The sequence below is a fragment of the Saccoglossus kowalevskii genome, chromosome 6 (genome assembly GCF_978046115.1).
Source record: "Saccoglossus kowalevskii chromosome 6, keSacKowa6.1, whole genome shotgun sequence".
Lineage (NCBI taxonomy): Eukaryota > Metazoa > Hemichordata > Enteropneusta > Harrimaniidae > Saccoglossus > Saccoglossus kowalevskii.
Genome location: NC_140646.1, coordinates 133,351 through 151,834, shown reverse-complemented (window position 1 = coordinate 151,834; position 18,484 = coordinate 133,351). Strand labels below are relative to the sequence as shown.

Genomic DNA, 18,484 nt, shown 5'->3' with positions numbered 1-18,484 from the left:
TGCATGAGAGAGTTTATGTACAAATTTGACTTACTGGATTCCAAATTTGATGTAATTACTAGAGATGTAATTACTGTGAAAGAAGAGCAAAAACAACCCTAAGCAGAAAACAAGCATATCATCCTACAATATATGTAAAAGATGAACATCCCACAGTGTCACCTATTGAAACTAGCAATATATACAGTGTATTACCCGTGGAGGAACTGCCACAACAACTCTCGCCATCGGTGGTACAGCAGGATCCACCCATCAGTAAAGAACCAGCATCTCTCATAACGCATGCACTACCTCCCAGAATGCAACAGCCACCAGCTCCCATGTTTCAACCACCACTTCCTATTACACACCAATCACCAGCTCTTGTACCTTTAGTGACAACTACCCTACAACAACAGAAAAGCAACCAGATGCAACAGGCAAACCTATGCCATCTATGCCAACAATAAACCGAAAATCACTTGACAACCCAAAATCTAATCAAAGTGTCCCAGGGAATAACAAAGATGTAGTCCCAGCACCACGACAAATCATTATAGTTGGTGATTCTATGTTACGTGACATTGATACACAACGTTTAAATACAACAACTGTATGGTCTATGAGTGGAGCAGTAATTCCAGATATAAAAACTGAAGTATAAAAACAGGAATGCTATCAAGAACTTTGATGACATAATAATACACGTTGGCACCAATGACAAGAAGAGAGGCATACCAACACAATCAATGATAATTGAGTACAAAGAAACCATATAGTTAGTGAAGAATGCATTCCCTGGTATTAAGGTATACATATCTAGCATATGCCCAAGAGGTGACAAGATACACATGTATGTTGACTTCATTAATCAACAGTTCAGAGCTATTGCAGAAGAGACAGCTTCAACTTTTATCGAACATAAACATTTTGTAAAAGCTGAAAATGGGTTTAGAGATCGATATTTATACAATAATAATATCCATTTTAATTTTCGAGGCACAGCTAGATTACTTCAAAGTTTTGCTTTTCATGTACCAATTTTCAAGGGATATCGGGAGGTCAAACACATTCGGAATTATAACATGACTGATGAACCCTCTCATGGATGTTTCAACTGCAGAGAAAAGGGGCACATTAAACGTGTTTGTAGACATGGTATGAAGATTACATGCCACTCCTGTGAAGAAAAAGGACATAAGATGAAATTCTGCCAGCCCACTATGAAATGATCATATGGCCAAGAAGATCGTGCCTGCTTGAGAAAAGAGGACAAAAAAGTTAGTAAGAGTACAATTACAAAAATAGGATACAACAACATCAGGGGTATTAAAGTAAGAAGCAAGAAGTAGCACAACTCCTACATGTAAACAACATTTCAATTTTTGGTCTTTGTGAGACTTTTACAAAAAAGGATAATGCACTACAAATACCAGATTATAACTTTATTCAGACGCCACGTGCAACAAAAGGAGGGGGCATAGGTATTTTAACTCACAGTTCAGTTATAATGTTAGATGATGGATGTCTGGAATCAGACAAAGATTTATGGATCAAGATCAAGTTTAAGGGGAATAAGGATACAATGTGTATATGCATTGTATACTTTCCTGTTAAAGGTAGGTGAACTTTATCACCAATTACTAGTAGACATAATAACACTGGAAGACCAAGGCAATGATAATATTCTAATTATGGGTGATTTCAATTGTAGAGTAGGCGATTTTTTCAAAGATGGTGAAATCACAAAAAATTATAATGGCCAGAAACTGATACAGTTTTGCTGTGATTCAGATCTGGTTATGGCAAATAATTTACAGTGTGCTGAAGGAAAATTTACATGGTTTAGAAATAATTAGCATTCTATAATCGATTATTTTTTTATCTAAAAAAAAAAAATTAAGAAAACTCAAAGAAATTTATAGTGGATTATAAATCTGACTTTACACCTCAATCAGGTTTCTAATTATCACACAAATCATAGAAAGAAAGAAAGAAAAATGGAGTATAACTTACAATCATGACTGGGGACCCTTCCAGGAAAACATATTTGGGGACTGGGAGATTGATACATGTAACCGTAGAAAAGATATAAACATAGCATGGCTTGATTGGAAGACTAGTTTAATTACAGTTGCAAACAAATGTATCGGAAAGAAACGTGTTAGTAATAGAAGCAAAGAGTGGTGGGACAAAGAGATAGGAGATGTCATAAATAAAAGAAAGAAAGCATGTAGAGAATACAGAAGTTTTGCAAATGTATCTGGAAAACAAGGGAAAATGGAGGATAGAGATAAACTATGGTCTAATTATATTGACTACAAAAAGAAAGTACAAACATTAATTAATTCAAAAATGAAACACAACATAGACTTATCCAAAAGGGGAGGAAGGTCATCGAAACTGTTTTGTCAAAATTTGAAAGGCTTTAAAAATCATGCTAACCAAACATGCATTTATGACATTTTAACCAAAAGTAAAAACATAACAACAAACCCAAAGGTCATTAAGAACAACTTGAAACATTACTGGAATACTTTAGGGAAGATGAATAGGGAAATTAATAATGTAACAAATTTTCATGATCAAATATGTGAGGAACTATATTTAATAAGAAATAATATTTTAAAAAAGGAAATTGATACAAACTCTCTAGTAATTAACACTATAGATATAAAAAAGACGATGTTCTGAAAGCAATACAATTGACCAAATCTGGAAAAGCTTGTGGTCCTGATGAAATCGTCAATGAATTTATTAGGAATGGTGGCGATACAATAACCCAGACATTAATGCTACTTTTTAAGTCCTTTCTAAAAGAAAGCAAAATGTTGTAAAACCAATCCACATAAAGGGTGATACAAAAGACCTCAACAACTACAGAGGTATCACTCTAAATTCCTGTGTTTCAAAAAATTACAGTAAGGTCATTGAAGCAAAGTTAAGAAAATTTGTTGTAGAAAATAACATCCTGGGAGAAATTCAAGGAGGTTTTAGGAAAGATAGGAGATGTGAGGATCATGTGTTTACACTCAAAGGTATAGCGTCCTTAAGGAAATAGAGTAAGAAATCTACTTATGTGGCATTTCTCGATTTCTCAAAAGCGTTTGATAGAGTTTGGAGGGATGGTTTGCGAGTATCCTTGTGGAAAGCAGGAATACAATGACAATTATGGAATATTATAGATGACATGTACGAGAATGTTTTTAATAAGGTCAATTTTAATGATATTGAGACTGAATTCTTTTAAACCAGTGAAGGTGTAAAACAAGGATGCGTTTTAAGCCCCCTAATCAAAACTAGGGGTGAGGATAGGAACACAACAAATTCCAGGGCTTTTTGGGGCAGATGATGTAGCTTAAGTAGCAAATGATGCAAGTGAACTTCAAAGTATGCTTGATATAGCAGCTCAGATCGCTAGTAAATGGAAAATTAGTTATAACCAATCCAAGTCACAGATAATGTATTTTTGGCAAGAAACTCCACAAAAAGGACACAATTTGGAAACTAGGAAATATAACATTAAAAGAAAGTAAAATGTACAAATATTTAGGCATAACCATATCAAAAACACTGAATGATCATACACAATTTACTGAAGTTTATAAAAAAGCAATGACAATCTTAGCATGTGGCAAATCAATAATTAACCAACAGTTTTAATCGATTTGTGTACGGTGATGTGTTATGGCATAGCATAATCATGCCATCAATGAATTATGGGTGTGGAATATGGTTTCAGGATAGCAGAGAAGTTGAAAAGAAATTACAAAGTATTCAGTACCAATTTGGGAAATTTTTATTCAAAGTAAACAGAAATGTGGCACGACCTGCAGTGTTGGGGGACTTAGGATGAGAAGACTTGAATTACATCCAAAATAGAGTGCGGATTCAATACCTGGATAGACTTCAGAAAATGAAAAACAATAGATATACTAAAATAGTTGTTAAAGAAATGAATAATCAGTATAAAAACAAAGTTAAACTGCCTCGGAATTGGCCTGAATATGTAGAAAACATTCTAGTGACTGGTAGCATGGATCATATCTATGGAAATGAAATACCCCAAATTCCAAAATGGATAAGACGTTTTATCAAAATCAGTAAAGAAAATGAAATAAACATGTTTACAAACAATTTAGAGAAGGTGAAATCATTAAAACACTACTGCTGAATTAAAAGAAACTTTAAAAAAGAAAATTACATAATGGATCCTTATGATCATCATGGTATCTGCCTTGTCTTTAAAACTAGGCCAAACTCTTTAGATCTTGAAGGTAACAAAATGGGATGGAAAAATTACAGGAGTAATGGAATTTGTGGAGTCTGCAATCAGGGCAAAAAATACATTTACTACTTTATCTTTGTAGGTCATCTAATCATATTAGAAAGGAATTTTATTTAGCATTAGAAACCTCACTGAGAAACAATGTTGAATCTTCAACACTAATGAATAGTTTTCTTTCAGGGGGGTTGAATTATAGGTTCAATTTTCTTTTTGGTGATACACTATAGAACATAAATGAAAATGTGGGAAATACCTCATCAGCTTTAATTAGGAAATATGTAACTGATTTTTGGCAATATAGAAAAGAAATGATGAATGTAATTTAAAGATATGTATTACTGTTTTCATACTGCGGATACAAAGGTTGAATAAACATTATTATTATCATTATTATGTGGTGTGGCACTAGTGTGGAAAGCTGTATAAAATAGCAACAACCTTCGAACGCATTGTTATGCTAATTTGATTTGACAGATTTCTTGAATTTTCGGCGATAGCTACGTGGATTTTAAGCAAAATGTTATCGGCAAGACTCAGAATGCGACAGTGACAGCCACTGAAACGTAATTGAAGGCAAATGAACACGTCAAGCAAAAAAACATTTTTCCAGTCGTAGGTAAAATGGAGGCAAATACCATTTTGACTCTTGAGGGAAATAGAAATCAGTTGATTTGAGAGTGTCACAATAAGGGAGGGAGTAAATCGTTTATTTTGAACTTATTTTTTGGACTTTAGTACAACGTCATTTTTGTTTGTTACCTAACGTTGTTAGGTTCATGTGCTTTAAGTTACAAAGCACATACCTAAGCGGCCGTCCCTCAGCAAATAATGAAGCAAAGGCATTTTCGATGTCAAAATCGCAAAACTCGCCCTTTTTACGCAAACTGGGAAGTTCGAATTACTAAACAGGACGACGAAGCTTAGATATCCAAGAACCAACACATACCAAAAATGATATCTCAAAAGTGAATATTCGTGGTGTATTTTAAGTTTAACCGGACCATAAGTTGGAATTCCCTAGTACTCTAAATATCCAAATATATTTTAGTATAAGGTATTAATTACCTGTACTAGAGTGAAGTAGCGTTCACTGAGGTATGTAACTACGATGAAACTAGTGAACACCCAAGCAAAACGCAGGAAAAGCTAAGGAACCCTATTTTAAAATAAGCATAACCAATTTAATAAAAAAATTAAGCAAACAATATATATATATATGACAGGGACAGTTGCTTAATTTTTTTATTAAATAAGTGAACTTTTCGTGAATAAATAAGTGAACTTTTCGGTCTAAGTAGTTAGTATTAGCTTAAACTAGTTTTTGCAAACGAGTTTTGTTGTCGATATTTTATGCTGGACACGGTTCACAAATGAATGAATTATAAATGTGCGACACATATAATGGCCAGTCAATACGTTTTTATCATAATGTCATTACAATATGTGTTAAAAAGGCCTCCGTAGAAGTAAAAAAAACAACAACAAAAGAGGTGGTGACAGGCAAAGACTGATACGTGCAAATGACGTAAAGATGACTGCCGTGCAATGGAAATCAATTCTCAAATTAATTGTTGCTAATAGTGTGAAGACAAGTGTAAAATTAACACATACCACCATAGTCATTCATAGTATTGCCGTTTTATTTTAATGAAATAAATAGAAAAGAATTATTTATTCGGATATTTATTGACCTATAACATACCTAAAATACATATTTTTTATATCGAAATATCAAGCAATTTGTAACATTTGTAAACGATCAGTACTAATTTGAATATAAATTAGTCACGACCAGGGAAATAGTCATTTAAGGTAGGGATGCAGGTTTGTGGGCACTTGGGAGTGAATTTTTTTATTTTTGCTTTTTTATTATTCAGACAGTCTTGGCTATAGATTGTTGAAATTTTGTAGAATTTTGAATAGTGGAACATACTCAAAAGACGATTTTAAAATATAGAAAACAGGGAAAAGGAAATGACGGGATCTCCATATTATGCACTATATTTAACTTTTCACAAAACGATAGTACATTTAAATTTGGAACAGCCATTTTAATTATGAACATTAGCAAACTTCTTACTGAGTGAATTGTTATGCAAATTATCAATTATCTTAGCTTCTTTTTAGTACACATCCCAGAACTTTAAAAAAAATAGCTTCTAGACGCTTTGACCTTTTGTTTTGAAATTTTCGCAAATGATTGGCAACGTGTTTATCGTCAAAACGCCGTCAGGGCATTGTTTTTGGTTGAACAGTGTTACAACAATCATACAGACAACTAGCCTGGGTGTTAATTTATGCATAAACTTGAAGTAGTGAAATTTGACCTGCTGCCCTGCAAAATTGGCAACTGGTAGACAGTTTTCAAGACGGCACTTTCTTCATAGTAAAAATATGTACCCGTGAACCAATTTTGACAGGAAACAGAAACATGGTTTAGAAGCTATTTTTTAAAATCACTTTTGACCAAAAAAGCACATTTTTGGGCATATTTCAAACTACAGTGTCCATAAAAAAATACTTACAAAATTTTAAAATTCATTCAATAAGCTTTCCGAAAATATATAGTTTTGTGGACAAGGGAGGTCATCTTGGTTTCCTAATTAACTAATTAAAATACCTGTCAGGTAAACTGGATCTCTACCTTAATGTCTTGTTTGTTGTTTTTTTATTCTAAATGTTAATTGACATATACACCTGCTTTGCAGTAGTTGTCAGACGTCGTCATGTTGGTCTTTGCAACCATGAAAGAACTTCTTTTTCCTATGTCGACAATAATTTAAGCGACAGTCGCTCTGGTCTGATGTTTTTTTCAGTAAAAAGATTTAAGCAATGCGTTTGACCGCCGGCGACTCTTCGTTAGATACGAAATATATCCCTTTTGGCGCAGCTGGTCACCGTCACTGACTAACTGTATAGAAAACCGTATGTTACAGTTTAGTCCCTGGCGACTGACACTATCATCGTGATTTTTTTTTCAGTATTGTGAGGCCGGTGACCACCGTCACATAAAGGGTGGTCGCTTAATTGTTTCCCGACTTTTCAACCGCTATTAGTATAATAATATTATCATAAAAATAAAACATTGATGGCATTTGTCCTAAACAATCGGGTCTTATCTTAGAAATATTTTCTCGCACAAAATTTCCCGCAAGGAGAAGCCATGTTGGTGAACACACGGCTGACAGTTTAATCGAGTCACCTGATTTCAGGTCAAAGGTTACATACAAAATTAGGCACGATGTCGATGAGTGCAACATTTCGACGATGGAGCCAAATTCGGAAAATTGATAAAATATTCCGACAACAGACACGGTATTTCGCGTTTAGTTTGGTAAGATGCAGACAGTTTAATAAGCCTTTGACAGGAGATGAAATGCCGCGAGCTGGTGGGATCGCCTCGATGTGCAGACTTCCTATTCAAAACACAGCAGAAGGTGAGGAACGTATACCTAGCCCTGCGTATAGTGCTGTGTGTACGGGGACGCGTTTGGTTGAAACGCGTCCCCTTACACACAGCACTGTACGCAGGGCTAAACGTACACCATGATGGGTGTACCTGGGTACACCAGGGAGCTGTAATGAGATAATCTCATTACAGATCCCTGGGTACACTAAATGAATCTAAAAGAGTGGCGCATAGCTGCCTACTTTGTTTACCAAATGAAAATATCGCCAACTCTTTCTCGGTCATTCAAAATTAGGGCACGGATCTAGAAGCCGTACCTACACACGAATTGGTGACGTCACAGAATACATGACCTTCAATCGGGGTCATTTCCACTGTATATACGAATTGGTATATACAAATTACAATAAAGATACTTATGACATTACACATAAGGTAAAACAAATCATGTGACAATATAATGATAATAATGGTAATAAATCCTAGCTTAACATTTGAACAGAACGATCATATAATCAGTCGGGTGACACTGAGGGTCGCGCACTGTGTTGCAAAATGGCCGTGTGGTTGAAACTGGGTCATGGCGTGACGGGTGAGGCAGACATCATTAAACACTCTCAAAATCACAATAAAACGGGGAAGTGGTTGCATATTACGGCGTAGCCAACATGGGAAATAAAAAAACGCCCAATACAAACGACATGGGTTCGAATCACACTAGATACACACTCACTAGAACCAAAGCAATCAGAAACCAGCAATCGTTTTGGCTTTTCCGTTCAACTCATCGGAACACTGGAGTAGTTAGAAAAATGAACACCACTTAACGACCAACGTCGTGGCGTGGTACACAAGCGTGCCATCAAAATAAAACAAAATTAGCTTGAAAAGACAGTGGGTTTGAGTCCCGCTCAGAGCTACCGTAAAAACGTAAATAAACTGAAATCTCTCAAATCGTAAACAAGTAAACAAAGAACGTCGCGAAAAAATAATAAACCTCACAAAACTCCACCATACAAAACTGAATGAATAAATAATAAAATAACTTACATCTTAAACTGGACGACGCATAATTTGTTCAACAGTTTCCAGATTGTGAAAAGAGATAAACAAGACCCAAGTCAAGGTAAGTTTTGTTAAAGTGTCGATGGCGTTCCCTATATTACGAAAACAATTCAGGCAACAGACGAATATCTTCTGTGGTGTTGTGGAATTTATACTGTGTCTGTGGAATTGTTGATTGAGGATTCGAAACCAGCAGTTAACATTTTGTTAGGAAGTTTCACAATTAAATCAAATATCCAATGATACCAGTATATTTATTTCATTATTTTAACAACTTGCAATGGTGGAAGTTGGTCAAACACGAGTTCTTACACCTAAATAAGTATCAAATATTTGTCGACACATTTATTCTCTCAATTTAACAATCTTGTAGAGGTGGAAATTAATTAAACAGGTATTTACTCACAAATATAATGGTCAATATTTGTCCATACATTCATTCTGTCAATTTAAGAACTTGTAATTGTTGGAATTCATCAAACGAGAGCCGTCTACACCAAAATAAGTCTTAAATATTTGTCCGCACACTTATTCTCTCAATTTAACAACTTGTAAAATAATTAAACGAGAGCTGTCTACACCAAAATAAGTCTAAAATATTTGTCCATACATTTATTCTCTCAATTTAACAACTTATAATGGTGTTAGATAATTAAACGAGAGCTGTCTACACCAAAATAAGTTTAAAATATTTGTCCGCACATTTATTCTCTCAATTTAACAACTTGTAATGGTGTAAAATAATTAAACGAGACCTGTCTACACCAAAATAAGTCTAAAATATTTGTCCACACATTTATTCTCTTAATTTAACAACTTGTAATGGTGTAAAATAATTAAACGAGAGCTGTCTACACCAAAATAAGTCTAAAATATTTGTCCACACATTTATTCTCTCAATTTAACAACTTGTAATTGTGGGAATTAATCAAACGAGAGCTGTCTACACCAAAATAAGTCTAAAATATTTGTCTGCACACTTATTCTCTCAATTTAACAACTTGTAATTGTGGGAATTAATCAAACGAGAGCTGTCTACACCAAAATAAGTCTAAAATATTTGTCCGCACACTTATTCTCTCAATTTAACAACTTGTAATGGTGTAAAATAATTAAGCGAGAGCTGTCTACACCAAAATAAGTCTAAAATATTTGTCCATACATTTATTCTCTCAATTTAACAACTTGTAATGGTGCAACTTACCCGCAGACAGTGCCCAACAGAGTATCATTATTGAGCAATTATAAACAGGAACGTGTCTTGGCATTAGGTTTAGGGTCGGGTCAGATATGGGCAACGGAATTATTAACAGGAACGTGTCTTGACATTAGGGTTAGGGTCGGGTCAGGTATGGGCAACGCAAATGGCAAACACCCAATTGGCAATTTTTTGGACAATTGTAACTCAATAATAGAAATATGTTGTATTTCTATATATATACACACTATATAGTCTTATCAAATGCCAACACATCCAGTCAATCCATTGTGGTCTTGTGGTTCAGTTGTCTACACAGTGATCAGGAGGACCCGGGTTCAATTCTCATGCCTGCAAGTCTTTTCTCGCAAACACTAATTTGCAATAAAGCTAAATATGAAAACAAATTATTCATTTGCATGACTACCCATATGATTCAGTGGATATGTACAATGTGGGCAATGTGAGAGATCGCTGGTTCGAATCCAGTACGTTTAGTACGATTTTTGAATGCCAGTGAAAATTGATCCTATAAGTAGGACTTAAATCCTATCATTTGTGTGAAGACACTCGTGGTACAGTGGACAAGACAGTGCGGTGGGAACTCAAAGATTGCAAGTTCGAATCACGGACAGGACACTCCTACAAGACAAGATATGAAAGAAAAAAAAACATAAACAGCAACTTCTGTATATCAAGAACTCAAGTCAGAAAAACAGAACACAAGAAACTACCTCACATGGAAGCCAGTCGAAGTCGTCGAAGTACGAACACAGTTGACAGCTGCAGGTCACCTGCAACAACAGACACGAGGATCAATGTTGCTCTCCAAATGGGTCCCTTCTTTTGTATTGATTGCTATGATTGCTAATCCCCCTTTCTAACTCTTCCCCCAAAAATAATATATCGCCTCTTTTAGAATGTATTGATCCACAAATTAATGAATATTCATGAGCACAGAAACTGCTACGTCATGAATAAATTAGCATAATTTAAAAAAATTTGCATAAAGTGTAGGTACTCCTTCTGGTGTCCTGCCGGTGGGGTCGCCCCCTCAAATCATGCTGAAACCCTTCGCCCCTCATGGACATTTAGGGGTGAACCATTAGAAATGGGGGGGGGGGTAAGAATCTCACCATCATTGTGTTCCTGTAACACTTTGCATGCAATTTATTTTTCTATCGGTACCTAGCTTGTAATTTTCTTTTTATCATTCCAACAAATCTTCCAGCCAATCCCCATGATTTCAAATTTCAAAGAGATTCCACAGTAAACGTGGTAGGGGAGGGAGGGGAGGAAGGGAGGTACTGGATGACTCCAGTAAATTTTTTTTTTGTAAATATTGTATTGACATATACCATGAACTTAAAAAGATAACATCAAGAATATATCATAATTTTTTGTTTTATGTTTTTTATGTTTGTTTTTTTCTCTTATTTTTTTTTTTATTTCATTTTAACTTTCAGCATTTTACTTTACTGTATCATGAACAGAATCTCAATTAAGGATATGTTTATCAATAAAGATTATTTTTATTACCAAGCGACAAAATTGTTGCATTCCCATTTTTTTCCAATTCTTTGTTTTACATCATGCAGTTAAAGGGTGGTAGTTGTCGTGCCACGCATAATGTATATATCAGATATATGGGTCTCATATGAACAAGATGGCGACTTTGGTTGTGCCACGCATAATATATATCAGATATATGGATCTCATATAAACAAGATGGCGACTTTGGTTGTGCCACGCATAATATATATCAGATATATGGGTCTTGTATAAACAAGATGGCGGCTTTGGTTGTGCCACGCATAATATATATCAGATATATGGGCCTTGTATAAACAAGATGGCGGCTTTGGTTGTGCCACGCATAATATATATCAGATATATGGGTCTCATATAAACAAGATGGCGACTTTGGTTGTGTCACGCATAATATATATCAGATATATGGGTCTCATATAAACAAGATGGTGGCTTTGGTTGTGCCACGCATAATATATATCAGATATATGGGTCTCATATAAACAAGATGGTGGCTTTGGTTGTGCCACGCATAATATATATATATCAGATATATGGGTCTCATATAAACAAGATGGTGGCTTTGGTTGTGTCACGCATAATATATATCAGATATATGGGTCTCATATAAACAAGATGGCGACTTTGGTTGTGCCACGCATAATATATATCAGATATATGGGTCTCATATAAACAAGATGGTGGCTTTGGTTGTGCCACGCATAATATATATCAGATATATGGGTCTCATATAAACAAGATGGTGGCTTTGGTTGTGCCACGCATAATATACATATATCAGATATATGGGTCTCATATAAACAAGATGGTGGCTTTGGTTGTGCCACGCATAATATATATATATCAGATATATGGGTCTCATATAAACAAGATGGTGGCTTTGGTTGTGCCACGCATAATATATATATATCAGATATATGGGTCTCATATAAACAAGATGGTGGCTTTGGTTGTGCCACGCATAATATATATATATCAGATATATGGGTCTCATATAAACAAGATGGTGGCTTTGGTTGTGCCACGCATAATATATATCAGATATATGGGTCTCGTATAAACAAGATGGCGACTTTGGTTGTGCCACACATAATTTATATCAGCAGAGGTACATTACTTGGGGTTTGCAACTATGGTGACATGATACCAAGATCCCGTTTCAATCTCGTTCTCGCATAAGCGTTCCAACTCAGAAAAATTTGAATGCGCATGCCCGAGGTAACTAGGATACTGGAATGTCCAGGTGGATCAAAATAGCTGCTCACAATATAACTGATTACGATAACTATATTTTCTGTACATTTTCAATGTATTACATTTTTTCACTATGAATGTGGTAATACATGTTTTATTATTTTATTACAAACCGCCTATCTCATGTCAGAAGGTCGTAGCACCAGTCTCGCTATCTACGAGATGAGACTTGAATGGGATCTTGAAGTGATGTCACCATACAGTACTATGCGTGTTGCAAACCCCAAGTAATGTACCTCTGATATCAGATATATGGGTCTCATATAAACAAGATGGTGACTTTGGTTGTGCCACGCATAATATATATCAGATATATGGGTCTCATATAAACAAGATGGTGACTTTGGTTGTGTCACGCATAATATATATCAGATATATGGGTCTCATATAAACAAGATGGTGGCTTTGGTTGTGCCACGCATAATATATATCAGATATATGGGTCTCATGTAAACAAGATGGTGGCTTTGGTTGTGTCACGCATAATATATATCAGATATATGGGTCTCATATAAACAAGATGGTGGCTTTGGTTGTGTCACGCATAATATATATCAGATATATGGGTCTCATATAAACAAGATGGTGGCTTTGGTTGTGCCACGCATAATATATATATATCAGATATATGGGTCTCATATAAACAAGATGGTGGCTTTGGTTGTGCCACGCATAATATATATATATCAGATATATGGGTCTCATATAAACAAGATGGTGGCTTTGGTTGTGCCACGCATAATATATATCAGATATATGGGTCTCGTATAAACAAGATGGCGACTTTGGTTGTGCCACACATAATTTATATCAGCAGAGGTACATTACTTGGGGTTTGCAACTATGGTGACATGATACCAAGATCCCGTTTCAATCTCGTTCTCGCATAAGCGTTCCAACTCAGAAAAATTTGAATGCGCATGCCCGAGGTAACTAGGATACTGGAATGTCCAGGTGGATCAAAATAGCTGCTCACAATATAACTGATTACGATAACTATATTTTCTGTACATTTTCAATGTATTACATTTTTTCACTATGAATGTGGTAATACATGTTTTATTATTTTATTACAAACCGCCTATCTCATGTCAGAAGGTCGTAGCACCAGTCTCGCTATCTACGAGATGAGACTTGAATGGGATCTTGAAGTGATGTCACCATACAGTACTATGCGTGTTGCAAACCCCAAGTAATGTACCTCTGATATCAGATATATGGGTCTCATATAAACAAGATGGTGACTTTGGTTGTGCCACGCATAATATATATCAGATATATGGGTCTCATATAAACAAGATGGTGACTTTGGTTGTGTCACGCATAATATATATCAGATATATGGGTCTCATATAAACAAGATGGTGGCTTTGGTTGTGCCACGCATAATATATATCAGATATATGGGTCTCATGTAAACAAGATGGTGGCTTTGGTTGTGTCACGCATAATATATATCAGATATATGGGTCTCATATAAACAAGATGGTGGCTTTGGTTGTGCCACGCATAATATATATCAGATATATGGGTCTCATATGAACAAGATTGCGACTTTGGTTGTGCCACGCATAATATATATCAGATATATGGGTTTCATATAAACAAGATGGTGACTTTGGTTGTGTCACGCATAATATATATCAGATATATGGGTCTCATATAAACAAGATGGCGACTTTGGTTGTGCCACGCATAATATGTATCAGATATATGGGTCTCATATAAACAAGATTGCGACTTTGGTTGTGCCACGCATAATATATATCAGATATATGGGTCTCATATGAACAAGATGGCGACTTTGGTTGTGCCACGCATAATATGTATCAGATATATGGGTCTCATATAAACAAGATGGTGGCTTTGGTTGTGTCACGCATAATATATATCAGATATATGGGTCTCATATAAACAAGATGGTGGCTTTGGTTGTGTCACGCATAATATATATCAGATATATGGGTCTCATATAAACAAGATGGTGACTTTGGTTGTGCCACGCATAATATGTATCAGATATATGGGTCTCATATAAACAAGATGGTGACTTTGGTTGTGCCACGCATAATATATATCAGATATATGGGTCTCATATAAACAAGATGGTGGCTTTGGTTGTGCCACGCATAATATGTATCAGATATATGGGTCTCATATAAACAAGATGGTGGCTTTGGTTGTGTCACGCATAATATATATCAGATATATGGGTCTCATATAAACAAGATGGTGGCTTTGGTTGTGTCACGCATAATATATATCAGATATATGGGTCTCATATAAACAAGATGGTGGCTTTGGTTGTGTCACGCATAATATATTCAGATATATGGGTCTCATGTAAACAAGATGGTGGCTTTGGTTGTGTCACGCATAATATATATCAGATATATGGGTCTCATATAAACAAGATGGTGGCTTTGGTTGTGTCACGTATAATATATATCAGATATATGGGTCTCATATAAACAAGATGGTGACTTTGGTTGTGCCACGCATAATATATATCAGATATATGGGTCTCATATGAACAAGATGGTGGCTTTGGTTGTGCCACGCATAATATATATCAGATATATGGGTCTCATATAAACAAGATGGTGGCTTTGGTTGTGTCACGCATAATATATATCAGATATATGGGTCTCATATAAACAAGATGGTGACTTTGGTTGTGTCACGCATAATATATATCAGATATATGGGTCTCATATAAACAAGATGGTGACTTTGGTTGTGCCACGCATAATATATATCAGATATATGGGTCTCATATAAACAAGATGGTGGCTTTGGTTGTGCCACGCATAATATATATCAGATATATGGGTCTCATATAAACAAGATGGTGGCTTTGGTTGTGCCACGCATAATATATGTATCAGATATATGGGTCTCATATAAACAAGATGGTGGCTTTGGTTGTGTCACGCATAATATATATCAGATATATGGGTCTCATATAAACAAGATGGTGGCTTTGGTTGTATCACGCATAATATATATCAGATATATGGGTCTCATATAAACAAGATGGTGGCTTTGGTTGTGTCACGCATAATATATATCAGATATATGGGTCTCATATAAACAAGATGGTGACTTTGGTTGTGCCACGCATAATATATATCAGATATATGGGTCTCATATAAACAAGATGGTGGCTTTGGTTGTGCCACGCATAATATATATCAGATATATGGGTCTCATATAAACAAGATGGTGGCTTTGGTTGTGCCACGCATAATATATGTATCAGATATATGGGTCTCATATAAACAAGATTGCGACTTTGGTTGTGCCACGCATAATATATATCAGATATATGGGTCTCATATAAACAAGATGGTGGCTTTGGTTGTGTCACGCATAATATATATCAGATATATGGGTCTCATATAAACAAGATGGCGACTTTGGTTGTGCCACGCATAATATATATCAGATATATGGGTCTTGTATAAACAAGATGGTGGCTTTGGTTGTGCCACGCATAATATATGTATCAGATATATGGGTCTCATATAAACAAGATGGTGGCTTTGGTTGTGCCACGCATACTATATATCAGATATATGGGTCTCATATAAACAAGATGGTGGCTTTGGTTGTGCCACGCATAATATATATCAGATATATGGGTCTCATATAAACAAGATGGTGACTTTGGTTGTGCCACGCATAATATATATCAGATATATGGGTCTCATATAAACAAGATGGCGACTTTGGTTGTGCCACGCATAATATATATCAGATATATGGGTCTCATATAAACAAGATGGTGGCTTTGGTTGTGTCACGCATAATATATATCAGATATATGGGTCTCATGTAAACAAGATGGTGACTTTGGTTGTGCCACGCATAATATATATCAGATATATGGGTCTCATATAAACAAGATGGTGGCTTTGGTTGTGTCACGCATAATATATATCAGATATATGGGTCTCATGTAAACAAGATGGTGACTTTGGTTGTGTCACGCATAATATATATATCAGATATATGGGTCTCATATAAACAAGATGGTGGCTTTGGTTGTGCCACGCATAATATATATCAGATATATGGGTCTCATATAAACAAGATGGTGGCTTTGGTTGTGTCACGCATAATATGTATCAGATATATGGGTCTCATATAAACAAGATGGTGACTTTGGTTGTGCCACGCATAATATATATCAGATATATGGGTCTCATATGAACAAGATGGTGACTTTGGTTGTGCCACGCATAATATATATCAGATATATGGGTCTCATATAAACAAGATGGTGACTTTGGTTGTGCCACGCATAATATATATCAGATATATGGGTCTCATATAAACAAGATGGTGGCTTTGGTTGTGCCACGCATAATATATATCAGATATATGGGTCTCATATAAACAAGATGGTGGCTTTGGTTGTGTCACGCATAATATGTATCAGATATATGGGTCTCATATAAACAAGATGGTGGCTTTGGTTGTGCCACGCATAATATATATCAGATATATGGGTCTCATATAAACAAGATGGTGACTTTGGTTGTGTCACGCATAATATATATCAGATATATGGGTCTCATATAAACAAGATGGCGGCTTTGGTTGTGTCACGCATAATATATATCAGATATATGGGTCTCATATAAACAAGATGGTGGCTTTGGTTGTGTCACGCATAATATATATCAGATATATGGGTCTCATATAAACAAGATGGTGGCTTTGGTTGTGTCACGCATAATATATATCAGATATATGGGTCTCATATAAACAAGATGGTGACTTTGGTTGTGTCATGCATAATATATATCAGATATATGGGTCTCATATAAACAAGATGGTGGCTTTGGTTGTGTCACGCATAATATGTATCAGATATATGGGTCTCATATAAACAAGATGGCGACTTTGGTTGTGTCACGCATAATATATATCAGATATATGGGTCTCATATAAACAAGATGGCGACTTTGGTTGTGCCACGCATAATATATGTATCATATATATGGGTCTCATATTAACAAGATGGTGGCTTTGGTTGTGTCACGCATAATATATATCAGATATATGGGTCTCATATAAACAAGATGGTGGCTTTGGTTGTGCCACGCATAATATATATCAGATATATGGGTCTCATATAAACAAGATGGTGACTTTGGTTGTGCCACGCATAATATATATCAGATATATGGGTCTCATATAAACAAGATGGTGGCTTTGGTTGTGTCACGCATAATATGTATCAGATATATGGGTCTCATAAACAAGATGGTGGCTTTGGTTGTGCCACGCATAATATATATCAGATATATGGGTCTCATATAAACAAGATGGTGGCTTTGGTTGTGCCACGCATAATATATATCAGATATATGGGTCTCATATAAACAAGATGGTGACTTTGGTTGTGCCACGCATAATATATATCAGATATATGGGTCTCATATAAACAAGATGGTGGCTTTGGTTGTGTCACGCATAATATATATATCAGATATATGGGTCTCATATAAACAAGATGGTGACTTTGGTTGTGTCACGCATAATATGTATCAGATATATGGGTCTCATATAAACAAGATGGTGACTTTGGTTGTGCCACGCATAATATATATATCAGATATATGGGTCTCATATAAACAAGATTGCGACTTTGGTTGTGTCACGCATAATATGTATCAGATATATGGGTCTCATATAAACAAGAATAAACAAGATGGTGACTTTGGTTGTG

The 18,484-nt window shown here is 35.4% G+C and overlaps 1 protein-coding gene across 1 annotated transcript in view; it reads left to right on the top strand.

Moving 5' to 3' along the window:
• Window positions 1-7,516: 7,516 nt before the first annotated feature.
• Window positions 7,517-18,484, top strand: part of LOC100368327 (agmatinase, mitochondrial-like) — a 47,445-nt gene continuing 36,477 nt past the window's right edge. Inside the window, exon 1 of the mRNA XM_085500720.1 lies at window positions 7,517-7,704. Coding sequence (XP_085356846.1) covers window positions 7,644-7,704 — 61 coding nt within the window. The 5' untranslated portion in view covers window positions 7,517-7,643. The remainder of the gene's footprint in view (window positions 7,705-18,484) is intronic.